Source organism: Schistosoma haematobium, chromosome 4 (genome assembly GCF_000699445.3).
Source record: "Schistosoma haematobium chromosome 4, whole genome shotgun sequence".
Taxonomy (NCBI): Eukaryota; Metazoa; Platyhelminthes; class Trematoda; order Strigeidida; family Schistosomatidae; genus Schistosoma; species Schistosoma haematobium.
The window spans coordinates 32,605,811-32,624,239 of record NC_067199.1 but is presented as its reverse complement, the minus strand read 5'-3'; the positions used below and the strand labels follow the sequence as shown (position 1 = coordinate 32,624,239).

General features: G+C 35.6%; 1 protein-coding gene across 1 annotated transcript in view; it reads right to left on the bottom strand.

Annotated features, from left to right (window-relative positions):
* Positions 1–15,265, bottom strand: part of TBC1D9 (TBC1 domain member 9) — a 63,320-nt gene extending 48,055 nt beyond the window's left edge. The window contains exons 1-11 of the mRNA XM_051216223.1: positions 15,205–15,265; positions 13,289–13,470; positions 13,188–13,259; positions 13,023–13,150; positions 12,933–12,986; positions 10,918–10,994; positions 9,496–9,552; positions 7,079–7,280; positions 5,207–5,317; positions 2,994–3,073; positions 1,211–1,317 (exon numbers count right to left, since the gene is read on the bottom strand). Of these exons, the coding sequence (XP_051066793.1) occupies positions 1,211–1,317; positions 2,994–3,073; positions 5,207–5,317; positions 7,079–7,280; positions 9,496–9,552; positions 10,918–10,994; positions 12,933–12,986; positions 13,023–13,150; positions 13,188–13,259; positions 13,289–13,298 (898 nt within the window). The 5' untranslated portion in view covers positions 13,299–13,470; positions 15,205–15,265. The remainder of the gene's footprint in view (positions 1–1,210; positions 1,318–2,993; positions 3,074–5,206; positions 5,318–7,078; positions 7,281–9,495; positions 9,553–10,917; positions 10,995–12,932; positions 12,987–13,022; positions 13,151–13,187; positions 13,260–13,288; positions 13,471–15,204) is intronic.
* Positions 15,266–18,429: the final 3,164 nt, after the last annotated feature.

The following is an 18,429-nucleotide window of genomic DNA, read 5'->3' as shown; positions in this document are numbered from 1 at the left end:
GAGGTTAGACGCAGGGTATTAGGGAATGATGGTAAATCAGTTGATAAGGTTGTGAATCTTCATCGAATGAGATGGTTGGGTCACGTGTTACGCATGCCTGAACACCGACTACCATGACGCGCGATGTTAACTGGTTTTGGGGATGGTTGGAAAAAAGTTAGGGGTGGCCAAACCAAAACGTGGCATCAGTACTTGAAGTCAATAACTTCTGGTCTGAGCCATGTTGGTAGATACAGACTACTTGGTTGGGGCCCACGTGACCATCGTAACCAATGGTTAGAGACTCTTGGTGACATGGCTCAGAATCGATCACAATGGCGTCGGTGTACACACTCTCTGTCTTCCCTTAAACTATGAGACTAAAATTATTTCACATCTTTCTTTCTACGAAATAACTTTTTTTCCTGTACTATATCCTTATATGCAATCTTTCCTTTATATATTACACCATTGACTTAACTACTCCCATGAATTTGGTGTTTATCTTGCTGTGCTAATGAGGTGTGGCAACTTGGACCGATGCACATATGTGCCTGGTCCTACGTTGTAACTGACTGACTGTACCTGTATTCCAGAATTGATGTTCACTCCAGGACTTGAACTCAGCAGTGTACGCTTCAAATGGCATCGCGTTGTTCACTTAGCTACTAAGTCCAGAAAGCCATTTAATCGTGAAATTGAAACTAATCATATTTCAAATCGAATTATTGTAAGTTTTATTTAATGTACCAATCGACTATAAGTAGCTTGTTAAGTATTAATAAATCCATATAAGTAAAGTAGCATAAATGTTTATACCAAGGTTAAGCGCAACATTATCACTAAATTCTTTGTTTGTTAATTACTACCCAAAAATTGAATATCAATGGCTAATGTAATCTAAGCAATGATGAATTATTTAAGGCGGATTATCAAAATACACTTAAATTTACCAAATATGATAAATGTCAACAACCAACTGAAAATATTACAACAAGTTCATTATAAAACTAACTGTAAATTATTTGACTGACTACTTATTATAAAACAGAACAAAATATAGGCCAAAAAGCGACAGTGAATAAATTCACTGATTAGATATTTTACTATTTGAATGATGAACTTAGAGCTAGTACTAACTACTATAGTAAAGTGTTAGTTGTCGTTTAAGATATATGGTTTATTATAAACCATAAATACAAAGTGTCCAGGTTAATCATTCACAACTTACTTGAAAAATTTAACTGACTAGTAGTATTTGATGAACTAATAACTGTTAGACTATCGTTAAACGAACTTGCTATTGAAGTTATGACATCTGAAGGTTCAGATTTAGTGCTGAAATAAATAAAAGCAAACAACTATTATGATTCATAAAAATAGTAGATAAAATACATTATTATGAAGATTCACCGGTGAGATAGTAGTGGACTACTCAATTTCGTACGAAATTCAAGGCGCTGTGACAGATAGCTTGTGTCTGAATGAAATTTAAGTAAATTCTATCAGTGTTAGGGCTATTAAATTAATTAACATTGGTAAATATGAGAGGAATAAAGAATAGGGATTGTGACCTATAGCTTTAACTCAAAGTTTATTGTTACTAAAAATCAAGGAACTAACTACATAAGTATTTATTCATACGGGTTACAAAGCACTTGTCTACTCGATTTCTTATAATTGCTCCTAACAACTAACACTATATTCCAATTTTTAAGTCTAACTGAAACTCCTAATCCTAAATCCGAATGAAACTCTTAACCCAAAATCTCTGACAGAACTCTCAGTCCTTATTGGATTCCATGTAAGAAATTAGTTATTTATATCACCTGTTTTCTTGTTGAGTAAAAATCGTCTTTACCCTATCAAGGTCATTTACGAGCCTCTGAAAATTTATAAGCTTCCCAGCTACAGCATAAAGCCATGTAGTCTGCACATTGATTCTTTAGACTTCAGGAGGTAAGTAAACAATATCTCATAGTTCTGATTCGTCATTTTTATCAGCCTTCCTTTCTTTTTTTGTTTTGTTTATCTTAGCTTACTGCTAGTGATGATTTTTTTTTGTTTAGTTTGTTTTCGTCTATCGATTTCTTCAGGGTCAGCTAACTCAACTGATACGACTTGAACGGATTCATTTACCAGTCAGGTTAAAATGAAGTAGAGTTAAAAAAACGTAAGATATTTCAAGGCCTGCTGAGTTTATAACTAAGAATAAAACACAAACTCAAGTGCACATTACAAACTGATTGTACACTTTATTTAAACAAATATAACTGCAAACTTGTTAAAATAATATAATAATTAGGTTTTCATAAGAAACGCCTTATGTTAAGTATTAAGATAACTTAAATGTATTAAATTTCAATAAACACCTTTTTCTTTTTACCCAATCAGCACATTTTTACCAGACACTTTTTGTAATTTTCTGCTGAAAAAATATTTTCAAACTAAAAAACCTCTGAATTGAAACGATGATCTTACTATCCAAGAGTCAGTCGAAAACAGAAAGAAAATCCCTACTTAAAAAGAACTATGACTTATGAACGTACGCATTTGAGACCAAGAGAAAAAGTGAATAAAACCATTGACTGAACTGTATAATAATTGAGCAAAATTATAAATTACCAAATGTTTAAACAATGTTACCTAGTAAACTGTATTCTAGTGATAAGAGGTGATTATGAAAGCTTAAAATAAGAGAAATTTGACAAGCATAGTTTTGAAATTCTGAAACTAAGAACTATAAATCCATTGCTTCGTGGTGTTGTTTCAACTGTGTATGAATACTGTTAGGATAACAAGGTTCTGCAATATTGTGGTTAGTAAGAATTAATACAACTTCATCAAGATATAATCTTATACTACTAAACGAGACTGATCAATCGCAGTCTTAAACATCAATGGAACGATCCAAACGACTAGTATCTATATGAATTAGAATTCACATCATTGTACAAGCCAGTAGATAAATGCTTTTAATTGTGACACAAAAAAACTACACAAATAATTCCTACCCTCTTGATACTTCCAAATTACTGCCAATTTTCTTTAGAATATCCTCGGATCCGACAATACCAGTAAATATATAAACAAGCTAAAAAAAGACAGTACAGATAATTTAAACGAGACTTATTAAACATAAAACTTTATGACTCATTAATTAATAATTAACTCATGGGTTTACCAGATACTTGGAGGAAAGTTAGGGGTGGCCAAACCAAAACGTGGCATCAGTACTTGAAGTCAATAACTTCTGGTCTGAGCCATGTTGGTAGATACAGACTACTTGGTTGGGGCCCACGTGACCATCGTAACCAATGGTTAGAGACTCTTGGTGACATGGCTCAGAATCGATCACAATGGCGTCGGTGTACACACTCTCTGTCTTCCCTTAAACTATGAGACTAAAATTATTTCACATCTTTCTTTCTACGAAATAACTTTTTTTCCTGTACTATATCCTTATATGCAATCTTTCCTTTATATATTACACCATTGACTTAACTACTCCCATGAATTTGGTGTTTATCTTGCTGTGCTAATGAGGTGTGGCAACTTGGACCGATGCGCATATGTGCCTGGTCCTACGTTGTAGCTGACTGACTGACTGAATATAGGGCCACACCTTAGATGAAAGGGCTAATGATACCACCCTGTTTCCTAAACCGAAGTAGGGTTTGGAACTAAACTCTAGTGGTTAAAAGTCGGACACCCTGACCGATAAGTCACTACTGCACTTGGGTTGATTAAAAAATCATGAATATGACTCAGTGATCAAATGAAGATGTTTGGTCTTAAGCAGCATTTATCGTGTAACAACTAATGATACTAATCAGTTACCAAAAAAAGGAAATGGAATTTAAATCTGTTGGGTGAGAACAGAGTTCTTTAACCAAAAAACAAGTTTCTCGTTTTAAAAAACTTAAAATGGTTCTAATTCGTTCAGTGAAAAATACTTGATAAGTATATATTTATGTGCTTCACATTGTTTGTGTGAGACCTAATGAAACGATACAGATCTCCAAACCCAGGTAGGTGAAGAGTTCGTACGCCCGGGAAGTATCACAGCTCTCACACAAATCAATGATAACTACTGCTGGTCTCACTGCTATTGTGTGGCGTAAATTTACTTGGTGTCCCCTTGTACCAATGTTTATGTATTCAAATAAATAAATAGCCCGGATTTGAGACCTTACAGTCTGAAGCCAAATAGTAGAAATTCCTTTATCAGCTAGAAACATTATAAAGTCGTCCAAATACAGACGTAACCAAAGTACCCCGATAAACTGAACATGAGGTAATGAGAAAAATCTATACCGTTACTTTTGAAACTTTATCTACATACAGCCATTTCTCCCAAACAGCAGCGTAAAATATCTACGTTATACAGCCTCAACTGAATGAGTAAGACATGCAGTTCTGTGGACAGGTATTTTATAGACTGAACAAATAGGTCCCGGAAAACAGTATTGTGATAGTGTGCCCTAAGATCCGTTTTGTTTGGTTTTATAGATTTAAATTAAGTGCTGAAAAGTATCAGGTACAATAATATCTCAAATAAACCTTCCAAGTGTATTTAAAATCACTGTAAGATATGAATCGACCAACCCTATCATCATCAATCATTTATGGAACGTGACCAGATTAATTTCATACTGTTCTGAGAAACTGTTTCGATTTTAAGGTGGTTCGATAGACAGAAATAAACAAATCAACTACCATGAATGTGAATTAATCAGAATTGTTATATTTTCCACCAAAAGAGACGAATGGGAAATTACCGGCCAGAAAGACAAAGAGAAAGTCATTATGACCGACAGTAGTGAAAAGCCACAATTAGGAAAGTGATAAGTTAGGATAAGAAAGTTAATTCACGGGTTTTCTCTGACTAAATATAACATTTCATAACACTAGTTTTATTCCCAGTGCAACAGTTAGACATTGTTTTCATTCACAATATAACATTTTATTTAGTGTAGCATCGGTTTTAGCATCAGTATAACATGTTAGTCAGTAAGACATTGTGGTCATAGATTTTAATGAATTTCTAGCCGATATCAGTTCATAGTGAGAACCATCTTCAAAAAGCTTATAACAGGAGACAAAAATTGACGTCGTAATGGTCTTTGTTGCAAGTGAATGGGTGTATAAAAACTATTGAGTGCTATCTTATTGATCAGGACGCCAGAAAATCACCATTTACATTAACAATTAAACAGTAACTAACTTTATCAGCTGTTATTATGATGACTCCTCCTGTGGAAGTTGAATCCCTTTGTGGAAATTCTTCGGCTGAAATTATTTCACGTAGAGGAAGAATAATCTTAGTGCTTTCACCCTGTACATTTTAAATTATAACAATACAACAGTTACTAAAAACATGAACTAAAATTTACATTTGCTAAAGACTGATATTAGAATGCATAGAAGAAAATATGAGTGAAAAAAAACACTTCTTGAATATATCCAGAAAAATGTAGAACATTTGTTTACTTCTATCTGAAGTTTGTGGTGATGTCGTTCAGAAGAACGATGAAAGCTCCACGACCAAACCATCCAGCTCAGAGAACAAAACTCCGTCAAAATCATCCATCTGAGCTACAAATCTTCTCCAACATTTGTTTACCTAGAAACTCGTGATACCAACTAGCCATATGTTATACCCCCCCAGGTTTTGTTAAGTAATGAATAAGCCAAAACGCTCTAATAATATACTTATCGAATTAAATTGACTGTAGTTTATCACAAACAGACAAAAAGACTTATAATGTTCAAACTCCATTAATATAAAGTACTGAGGAAATAATTGCAATATAATATGTTTTAACATCATGATTGATAGGTAAAACAACATAAAGCTAAAGAGCTATAAAATAGTAACAATGTGAATAGCACGGTACTGCAATCACAGTTGAAAAAACAGACATAGCTTTCTCTTAAATCTAATATTCATGTTCTTTTGATTACTGTAACTATGTATCAGTTGGATTATTCAGGGGTTACAAATTTCTTAGTCATGAACATAAATTTCTACTATTAACCTATCAAACATTTGGGCGATAAGAAATATTCCAAGAGTAAATTGGAAGACATAACTTTTTATAGGGAGGGGATTTTATTAGTTATATTTCTGTAAGTGATGCCGATAAATAGTGATAAAAGTTGAACAATTAGTAAAACTTAGGAGGTATAAGAAAGTTGTTTCATGCTATCCAGAAATCCCTTGCGATTTCTAGCATCAACTACGTATTCTTTAGTGAAAGCAACACACATGTCATCCAAAGATATGATTAACCAAACAATGAGTTGGTACAAGTTTCAATCTATTCGGTTTTTTAAATATGAATTTGTATTTTAAAGGCCAATATCTTTCAAGGAGTTAGACAGTTTGGGATCTAATCTAGAAAGGATGCCATGGTTAAAAACTGCTGATGAGTTCTGTAATAAGAGATTAAAAGCAAATTCTTAGTATTCAGTGGTTTATAATAATTATTTCTCTAGTGCCTATTCACGAAAATAAATCAGCTAAAACTTTATAAGAAGTCCACAATTTATCTCGTCAAAATGAATTACGAATGCCAGCATTTTTACAAAAACGGGAATGAACTAAAACAGATCACACAGATATTGACCTAATCTCTTTATCATTGTAGGCAATATAGCATCATTGTTTAGAGTATAATAAGTGTCAAAGAGGAAACAAATACATAATTCAGTGATAGATTACACTTTTCAGTCAAGTCAGCTGGTTTCTCAATTTTGCAAATGATGATATTCACATTAGACCACTGATTAACTGCTAGCATAATTCATTCAAATTTACAGTTGATTGAACATTTGAAATGATATGTCAGTTATTATTATTATGAATGTCGTTTAGTTATCAACTAATGAATATAACAGTCTTCTGTAGTTTTTTTCCTTGTGTCTTGTTCCACTGTAGTCAATAGTAGGTAGCAGGTAGTAGCTATTCCACAGTCATGGTAGACAGTCGTATCAGTATCAGGAATCACTATTTGATTCAGGTAATTACACTGTTCCAAATCATTACAAAAAGTCTAATCAATTGAAAATTCACTGAACAAATAAATAAACTAACCGACGAACAGTAACAAATAAATTGAGGAGATAAAAACATTTTCCCAGAAATAGTTTCAGTATTATCCAACCGTTGCAGTTTACAATCAAAAGAAGTTTCTATAATTTCATATGCAGGTAAATGAAACGAATCTTGAAAATGTTGACTACGGATTAGTACATCCAACTTATCCAGTAAATTGGACGAGTTCTGAGTAAGTAAACTGATAAAAAAGAAAGAGGGAACATAGATACTTGTGACTAAGTGATTTGATGAGAAAATGATAAAATTTAGCACTTGTTACTTTGGCTTAGTTAAGATAGAAATTTCAAAGAATTTTTCACCTGAATAGTATACTTAAGAAATTATTGAAAAGTTCAGAAGTTCTGTTGTATTTTTCTAACTTATCAAAGTTGAATTGTGGATAGCAGTAGAATACAGGAAGCACGTCTCATTAGTCAAACGTACTTGCATTCCGGTTTTAATGTTCAGTTCGAGATTCGAACACAGGACTTTTAACTTTAAATGATTATAAATTGAAAACTAATTCGTACACATTACATCATTCAGGTAGTCATATTTATTGAAAGTTCAGCACAGCTAAAAACCAGTCACATAGAGCTTCCTTGTGAATATTTGTTTACGGTCAACCGGATTCACTTAATATTAACGTGTACTAACTTTGGGAAAGACATTTTCGAACCTAACCTTATGTTTATAAGAATCAAGAATAGGCCGAATTTGTGAATATTCGTTATCCATATCCAGTTATGCTATTTTCCTAATCCACTTTCTTAGTATTATAAGACTTCATCGAACATATGTCGTGGCCAATACAATATGGTTGAGTCTTTAAGATGGGTAGATGGAACATCATATTAGAGCAGAAGTAACAATACCATTTTACAACAGACTAATCACTGAACTCGCATCTCAGAAGTAGCATTCCCGACCCACATATCTAATAGAATACCTGGAACTTTGAGTTGCAATACAGTTCCTGAAACAGCGGATATGCAGTGTTGATGAAAACATCAAAGCGTACTTGAAGAACTGAAGATACTTGGATTCATCTTGAAAAGTAAGCTTGAACTTATCTTCACCATCCTATACTGAAATAACTTCAAGTAATTACTAATAACCGCACGAATCGTAACTTATAAAATTACATGCATAATAGAAATCGTTTAAGAGGGAGACATAGTAATCAAACTAGCAATAAACAAATATTCATATAAAATTGATATCTGGAAAACTCATTTTGTAATTTATTACAATCAGTTTTAACAAGCGAGTTTCAGAGTTATATGATTTCGTAAAAGCTAAAGTATGTTCATCACCCGAACTAATGATAGGGAGTGAAGTAGTTGAGCGTGTCGACCGCTTCACTTATCTTGGAAGTCTCATCAGCCCTTGTGGTCTGGTGTGTGACGAAATCTCAGCACGGATACAGAAGGCTCGACTAGCTTTTACCAACTTGCGTCATTTATGGCGTAGGCGAGATATCCGTCTATCAGCCAAAGAACGGGTTTACCGCGCAGCAGTTCGTTCTGTCCTACTTTATGGCAGTGAAATATGGCCGGTAAGAGTAGAGGATATTCGTAGGTTACTAGTATTTGATCATAGGTGTCTTCGAAATATTGCTCGTATATCCTGGGACCATCGAGTAAGTAATGCAGTTGTTAGGAAACGGGTACTAGGTAAGGATAGCAAATCAATTGACGAAGTAGTGGAAATTCATCAGTTGAGATGGCTGGGACACGTGTTACGTATGCCCAACGACCGACTGCCTCGACGTGCGATGTTCAGTGGTATAGGAGTAGGTTGGAAGAAAGCTAGGGGCGGCCAAACCAAAACATGGCACAAGTCCATGAAGTCACTGACAAGTGGTCTGAGCCATGTCGGTAGGTGTAGACTACGTGGTTGGGGACCGCGAGATGATAGCAACCGATGGTCAGAGACCCTGAATGACATGGCTCAAAATCGTTTGCAATGGCGCAGGTGCATACACTCTTTGTGTTCTCCCAAATTTTGATCTCCTTATTCCTCCTTGTCCCTTATTTTCTTTCCAAGTTTATTTCACTGTATTATACCCTTTAAGTAACATCTCCAAACACTAATTTTCCTGATTACTGCTTATACTCTTACCGCCTCTACCACTACGGGATTTGAATCGACAACTGCATCTCTGTGCTAATGTGGTATGGCAACTCAAACTGATGTACGTATGTACGAAGTTCTACGTTGTTACTGACTGACTGACTGTGTATTCATGGGCAGTGTTCGAGATGTAAGGTGTTTCAGTAACAAAGTACGCCTCATGGAAACAACACAACAGATCCAAGGTAAATAGATAAAGGACGTTAAGCAAATTTGTGAATTAGAAAACCCCTTCATTAATGATGCAACGTAGACAGAAACATAAATAAATCGCTTACATTTTTAGGTGCAAGTCGAACTGCGACCAACTTGTATAACAGTCATCGACCAAGAGCCTGATGAATTTAGAAAGCAGAAAAAACTGAGTATTTTTTCGGAACAAAAAATACGAGTGACAAGATCAACCTGACTTGAGAAAAACTTTAGCTATGATTTAGTAGTCTAGGGTTGTTAAAATTGAATTGTATTTCATTTACTAGCCTAGGCAAGTGTGTAGTTTATCATACGTAATGTGATTCAAATAAGTCTGTTGCATTGATCAGAATAAGTCCGATTTGCTCTATCATTACTTCAAGTTGATTTAGTTATTGCAACTAAATTCAGGCAAATGAGCGAAAAATAACCAGTGCAAACCACGTAGTATTAATCACTTATCCATTAGGCAATATGTGGGAGTTTGCATATAGATTGTTTAAGCAAACTAATGGTAATAACACTTTTTCCAGTTCACGTTAGGGCAACAATAAATACATCAGCTAAATGATCCAGTCAATTCACCTGTCATTTAAGGGGTTGAAGAACAAACACCAAACTTTCTCTTCAGTATTTTGATAAGATTATCAACTAAGAAGCCACACACTCCCATATCCTCTGAATAACACAAAACTCTCTCCAATCTATCACCATTTCTTATCTTTTTGGTGTCGTTTATTGACTACTACCTAATATTTATAACAGCATCATTGTATTTCGTACTATCGATCGAAAGACGTTTTCGCAGTATCTGAACTCAAAAGCAGTAGCAAACAAGTAAAATGTATCACTAGAGACGCCGTAATCGAAATTAGACAACTATATAGTAGTTAATAGAGGATTGTGATCAGGTGAATATAATCAGTGGTATCTATGAACAACACCAAACTTTACCACCCACATCCAGATTTTCGATGTAATTTGACAGGTAGTTCGTTTTTGTCAGCCTCTCTGGCACTGAATAATAGTTTATGAGTTCTCTGATCAATCTACAGCATATATGTAGATTTTTATCACACAAAAATGCCACATCTCCTGAATATCCTGAACAAAAACTTGAGGGTGCATGGTATGTTTCAAATACGTACATGTAAAATGGTGTTTCAGAACTGTGTGTAATAACTTGCTTTGAAAATAAAGAACTAATTGGTTGGACTTCTAGACCCTTTTCTTTATCATTATGGCTGTATCACATTAATATGTTGGCCACTAACAATATTTGAGCACTCGCCAATCTACAAAAGTCTGAAACAATGAAGTAACACTTAAGATTTCGAAAAGACCATAGATCAACTATTACGATAATAAGCTAATCTATTATTCCTCATGGTGGGTTATACTGAGGACAAACTAAAACACAGAAATGAAATAAAAAAAAATGAAAAAGAACCAGAACAATAAAACGTTTATCTAGATATACTCATTATAAATTTAAACGGTCAACCTACTGTCTAACACCATAATTAGCCAATTGTAAAATCATATGAAGTGCTTCGTCGGAACCTGCTGGGATAACAAAGCGATACTGAAAAATATTTAAAAGATAAGATCATTGAATAGTTGGCGCGAACAAATTTTAAGTAATTTGTTGTACAGTATCTCGTTCCTTTAATGTCACACTTTTATTTGGTATTTGTTGTTGTTTCGTGGGTTTTCTCTAGCTATCTAATGAAGCATTACTTCTGAAAGCTTTATAATTATCAAGGCAGTATTATTTAAGTTTGTTAGTGTGACTCAATCAGTGTACATTAATCACGAAATATGTAATATATCCTATAGAAAAACACAAGGCAGAAAATACTTTGGGAAAAGAATGACTTGAATCCAGATTATTGGGTAAAATCCAGATCAAAGTAAATATTAATTTTTTTAAAGTCGTTAAACTTATTACTACAGTCAGTCATATAGTGACTCTATATTCGCCTGCAAACAAAGATTTCCCTTTGATGGACAAAAAAGACCAAAACAGAAATAAATAAGACAGTAGTAAAATATACTTGACGAAAAATGGACCGGAGCACAAATGGGGACGACACTCCATCACGTAGTTACCAACATGCAGATTGATAGCTAATTATAATTTGTCTGTATCGGAAGTATTTTGGTTTTGAAGCTCACTATTGTTTATGACAACAATGAGTATACTAAACAATATTTTTGGAGAAAATAGCCATCTTCATACATATTTACATATTTTTTGAAGCAAGATATCTTAAGACTATCTTTCAAAAGAACGGCTACCTAATCAACATCAAAAAAATCAACCCAACGCATCAGCAGAACCAAAATCAAGTAGGGAAACCAACAAACGTACCACCCCACCATGTACAAAAGACATCAGAAACTACAACGAGATTATTGAAGCCGTTCGGAATAGTTGTAGCACACAACCTTGCAAAATCACTTCAATAAATCTTATGCAAACCAAAGGACTAAATGACAAAAGAAGAACCGAATATCATTTACAAAATAAATTGTTGCAACTGCGCAAATCATCATATAGGAAGAAGTGGATGACCCCTTCAGCTTCGCCAGCACGAACATCAATCAGCAGTCAAACGCCATGACAAATCCTCGCTTCTATCGATGCATGTGGACAATTGTTGACATACATGCGACTGGGGAAATGTTGAGATCGTATATAGAGGAAATACTAAAAGCACCAGAGAATTTTTTAGAATCTTGGCACTCATGTCAGTTGGTAATCAACAAACATACTGAAATCGATCCAATCTATCAGCCACTCAGAAAAATCATGGACAAATATGGGAATCAGAATCAAATCAATGGGAGATACAATCAGAATAAAGCAGACAATGACAGGTTAAAGGTTAGCAATGACCAACCAAGATCGAGGTCGAGAGGATAAGGTGTGGGTTATATATGAAAAAATTCGAACACTTCACTTCTACCTGAAGTTTGTGCTGATGATGTCGTTCACAAGAACGACCAAACCATCCAGTTTAGAGGGCAAAAGTCCACCTAAAGATATTATCCGCTTAAAAATTTCGGCAACTGCAATGATTATTTGGCCAACTAATATGTAGTAGAATACTTAACGTCCTTTACTCCAAAAGAGCTCGCGATACTTTTAAGAATTAACAAGAGAGCTTGTAACAGGAAGGGGCCATCGATCCTAAAACCCGATAATGCCCTGATATTACATATGATTAATTATTAGGTTCAACCTCAACAGAGCTGTTAAGATAAGGGGGCGCTCACAACTCAAATGACTGTCAAATAAATATTTCTTTAGAAGAGAAGTACAAGTAACACAGCAATACAAATATGCTAATAATACTACGCACTACATGACGTATATGTATACTTAACCGTTGATTAAGTACAGTAAGTAAAGATGTGAATAAACTAAAAAGTACAGCAAACTATAAACAACATTAGAACATACCATACTTTTATCGAAATAGAACAGCTAATTCTCTAAATATTGAACAAAACTTACTGTTTGGTTGCGTGTTTGTACACAAGTTTTGTACAATCGTGATTGAAAGACAGACTATAATACTGAGATTAAACAAAGACATGGACATACAGTAATGTGAATCCAGGGCGTGCATATTTTGGTGCCAAATACGTTAGGATAAAAGCATAAGTAATTCAAAGTTAGGATCATCCAACCTGGACGTGACTCCTTCCCACTGACAAGAAAACAAAAATAATCTACAAAGATTCGAGTTTCAAAAATGTCCATTCTTACGAATCACTTCTCTTTCCTTAAACGGAAAGTTGAATATTTGCCGAAGTTTCTCTGGTGTATAGCTACCACTTTCTAAAGATTAATCTATACAATCAACTCACTATCCTCCATTTTTCCAGGGTGAAAATCCTTAGAATCTCCAGTACATGGAAGGAGGTACCAAGCTCATTTTTACAGCATAACAATCATTATCAAAGATACAAATCCAATGAATTGTTGAGTGAAGTGAACATTTGTTGGGTTTAGATTGTTTTTCGACCAAAAGAGATTGGTTTTACAATAGCTATAAATAGATGAAGCGCAAAACAAAAACATGGGGAGTAAAGCAGCGAGTTTTGAAGTTAAAATGAAAACAACCAAAAGAAGTATTAACAGCATTCATTTGTGTTGCGGCACTACCAGTGAAATTCTTGATGAATAAACTTCAATATTTACAATAACGGGGAAAACAACTGAAACTTTGTATAGTGTATAGTGATCTTAAACCCAGTTTTACAGGACGCGATACCATGTATGTACCACGATTGTGTTCGATGTAAAACACCCACGGCTACTTTTAATGAACAAACAAACGAAATGCATATCTATGGTATTTTGCATCTTATCACATTCATTAGATGAAACACGTCTGACAATCTGTTGAGCTGAAAAAAAAATACAAAATGTCGCTAAACTGAATTATGAGTTGCTGAGGGTTCCAAAACGAATAGGTTTAGCTCATGCAACTTATTTATATAAGTGTCTGTTTATGTACTCACCTGTGGACGACATATATTTCCTCTATATGCTAGTTATTTTATTTAACTGTGCAAGTCAGAATAAGTCCAAACCCTTATACGTTTGTACACCAAGCTACTATTTTACAGCTTCAAATTCAGTGCGATGAACGAGACTACTATGCTTTTCTTCCCTGATCCATTAACTAGTGAGAAATCCAGTTTGCATGGAGACTTTGTAGGTCGTAATCCCGAAAGAATAACGTCTGTATTTAAGTTAATCAGTCATGTAACGATCAAAACACGTATGATTTGTGAATTAAGTTACTATCACCGAACACAAATCGTAGAGAAAAAGTGTTGCGAATCACATAAACTAAGTAGAAATGGAATACACGGAAATTTGATGGACAGCATTCACTTAGAATAGCTTGAATCTACGAAATGCGTTGAAGTAAACGGAAGGAAAATCACAGACTGAGCTGAGAAGTAAAGATTGACTTTTTTCTTTGCATATTATATTTAGGGATTATACATCAACAAACCAGCGATTAGGTGGTTTGAAATTGAGTTTTTCCATGTCAGTTCCTTATCAATATTGTATTGATATCAAGCTTTCACTGAAGATAGTTTCGATCCTGAAGTAAATCCACTATGCATTTTGAAGAATAAAAGGAAGTTTAGGGATTAATGTACATTACTAAGTAACGTAAAGGCATGGTCTGATAAAATAGCCGCGCTGTGAAATATCCTAGCCACTTGAATGTGGGACTAAATTTGATTATAAAACCCTAAGATAGTATTTGCTGTCATATTTGAAAATCATTGGGAATACATCGTGACTAATTTAGTAGCCACTTTGTAGTGTTGACGAAAGACAACTCCAAAATAACATAATTGAACACGTATTTACAACATTTCGTTCGAAAAGATAAGTGGTTAGGCCTTAGGAAATCGATACATGTGTACGAAAGATACCAATTACTTAAATAATGTAGAGAACTATGAACTCGAATTCAGAGTTCGCATGTGATCACAGCACTTCAAAAGTTCATAAATGCTAAAACACCTTGATGTATTGAATTCTGTAGAAAAAGACAAGTGTCCTACTCCATTTGTAAAGAAATATGGAGAGAAAACTATTCATACGTCATATTTGAATAAAAACATAGGATCTTCCGACTTAGACATTCAAATATGAATAATGTTCGATACTTTTGTTTTGGTTGAAATTCAAATAATGGGGAGATTTGTTTATCGAAAACATGCTTCAGTTAAGAATGATATGAAGGAACAACTACCTAAATGCCCAGTTGAGTAAAGACGCAACGCTTATATTTGAAACAAGAGCGTTTGCAGACGACATTACATTGCTTCAATAACTAACGATCATTAAAGTTTGTTAAAATACTTGCTGCATTTAACACATGTGAACCTAATTTTGATGGAATTTGAAAGAACACCTGCAAAACGGATCCATATGAAGGGCTTCTTTGAAGCATCCATTGCAAATGTATATCATCCTGACGTTTGTGCTGATGTTGTTCGTAAGAACAGTAAAAGTTCGATGACCAAAACACCCACTTATGTATTTCTTCCTTTTGATAAAAGGTATTCAGTCTGTTGCTGAAAAAGTCACCTTTTCGTAGCCTGATTGTAGGAATTCAAATTGTTCAAATGTTTGTGGAGCTTTCGCTTAACAGGCTTCCGTGTCTAGCAGCAGGGGATCATCAATACCTCCAGGCAGGAACCTAGGTATGTTAACAATAAAAGAGGAAAAAGAAATTGGTAAATCATAGTATGATGCAGTCCTTGGTCCTTAATAATAGGTCAAGTTGCCTCTTGAAGGACTTCTGGGAAGTCTCTTGGACTAGCTCGGCCGACAGCGAGTTCCAGCATTCGACAACTCTTAAGGAATATAATTTATGTCTACGTTTCGTTTTGCTCTGTTCTGTCTACAGTTTCTGGTTGTTACCCCTTAGGTTAGTGTTCGAACTAAGCTTAAGTAGGTGTTTAAGAGGATGTCCAGAAGTGTTGAGAATATTATAAGCCATAAATAGATCACCTCTAAGACGCCTATACTTTAATGGGTAAAGGTTAAGTGATTGGAGGCGCTCTTAATAATATTTAAATTTAAGTCCTCGAACTGATTTTGTAGCTCATCGTTGGATACGTTCCAGAGTGTCCTCATCCTTTTGGAGTGAGGGAGGAAACACTATGTTTCCGTACTGTAAAAGCGGACGAATAAAACTGTTGAAGATTACGTAGAAAGTTCTTCCGTTATACTGGCCAGAACTGCGCTTCAATGTTATCAGTGCAAGGTTTGCTCGAAAGGCATTTTTGTCACAGTTAGAGTAAGACTTTAAATCGTAGGGCACTAGGACTCCTAAATCTTTTTTGACTCGAGACACTACTAAAAAAGAGTTTTCTAAGTTGTAATTGTAGTCTGCGACATGTCGCAGATGGGCTACTTTACACTTTGAAGTGTTAAAGGTAAGTCCGTTATCGTCTGCCCAACTTTGAAGTCGAGTCAGATCCTCCTGAAATGCCTGTATATCGTCTTGGTTGCGTATCTCTTTCCAAAGTTTCACGTCATCAGCAAAAAGTAATAGGTCTGACGTTACCGGTTGAGGAAGATCATTTATATAAATCAAGAAAAGAGGTCCAAGTGCTGACCCTTGGGGGACCCCACTAGGACATTCCATAGCCTGAGATGAAGTGAAATTAACTCTTACCTTAAAATGTCTACTTTTCAGATATGAAGTGAGCCAATCGATTAGAGGTGGTCTGATACTTAATCGATTGGGCCTATTGATGAGACCTGTATGGTTAACCCTATCAAAGGGTTTTGAGAAATCAAAGTAAATATTATCAACCTTCCCCTTGCGATTGGGGATGCTTGCCCATTAGTCCACCGCAGTCAGAAGGTTGGTTATACAAGAGTAACCCTTACCGAAACCATACTGTTGGGGTGAGAAGAAATTTAAGGACAGTAAATAGTCATGTAAACCATCGCATATCAGGGACTCCATGATTTTTGAAGGTATTAAGAGAAGAGCCACCGGTTGGTAACTTGAAGGTTCGCTGCGTCGACCTCCCTTGAAAATCGGTGTGGTGTGAGTCAGCTTCCAATTTTCCGGTAGTTTGCCTCGGCTTAGCGAGTGTGAGAACATCACTCTAAGCGGTGTTGCCAGGATTGAGGCTGCTTCTTTCAGTATGGCAGAATGGACCAGATCTGTGCCAGGAGGATTGTCTTTTCTTAGGTGCTGCAGTTTCGGAACATCAATTCAGAGCTCAGGTTTACTACAGAAAGTCCTGTGCAGTTTCAGATGAAGTAGTCATCAGTATAGTTGATGTGTGTCGTTTGAAATGTCCGGGAGTATTGTTCAGTGAAAAGGTTAGAGGCGTCGCTGTCGTTATTGGTTGGGCCGTTAGGACCTAGCAGTTGAGAAACTCCAGTGTTGGCTTGATGAAGAGAGGCTGCATAATAGAATAAGGTTTTCGGATCGGAGACAAATTTATCCATAAACTTTATCTGGCACTGAAGCCTGTCTTCGCTTATAGCCTTCGTGCATATGTTCCTTATATGTTTATATTGCCTGTACGCGCAGTTTTTGTCAGCTCATTTGTATTCTGCCCAACAGTGCCTTTTGCGGCTTAGCAGGCGAAGAGTGCGATTCTTGATGATTGCAGGTTGCTTGTAGCTTTTGGGGACCGTTGGAGGAACTGACCGCCTAGTAGAACATACGAGCGTGCACAGTAAGAAGTCCCAATGAGCATTCACACCAAGTTGAGGTTGAACATCCCAATCCACCTGTTGTAGATAGTTCTGTAGAGCTGACACGTTTAACCGTTTGAAATTCCAGTTCCTGTTGTCGGTGTGATATCTTGGCTCAGTTTTGCTGACGAAACTGAAGGCTATAACAGCGTGATTGCTTTGCCCCAAATAGGCCAGGATTGTTTTTCCAACGAGTTGCCGACTTCATATTTTCGTATAATCCCAAATCCTCAATGAGGTTGAAGAATCGAGCTTCAGTTGAGTTTTCACCTCCAATATACGTATGCTCCACGGAATTGACTCTAGGGAGATTGAAGTCCCCTTGAATCAGGATATGAGTGAAACCGAGACGGGTAGAGTGGGATAGTCCTTCCAGCATACGACTGTCGTACTCGATGTCGGCAGTGGGCTTCCTATATATGACTCCGACTAGACACCTCGAAGTAGTAGACAATCTTACAGAACACCATATGGATTCCTCAAGATTGTTGAACTCATGGTTGTGGACTTGGTGTACCTCCAAGCAAGATCGTATGTACAAGGATACTCCACCCCCAATTCCTGTTTTTCTGTCGCTTCGAAACAAAGACATCCCAGGTATTGCTAACTCCTGGTCTGAAAACTAAGAAGTACAAGTTTCAGATATTCCTATCAGATGAACCTTATAAGCATTGCTTAGTTCACGTAGCTCATCCATTTTGTTTGGTAGACTCGCAGCATTCATGTATAAGCAGTTTATGCTCTCAGT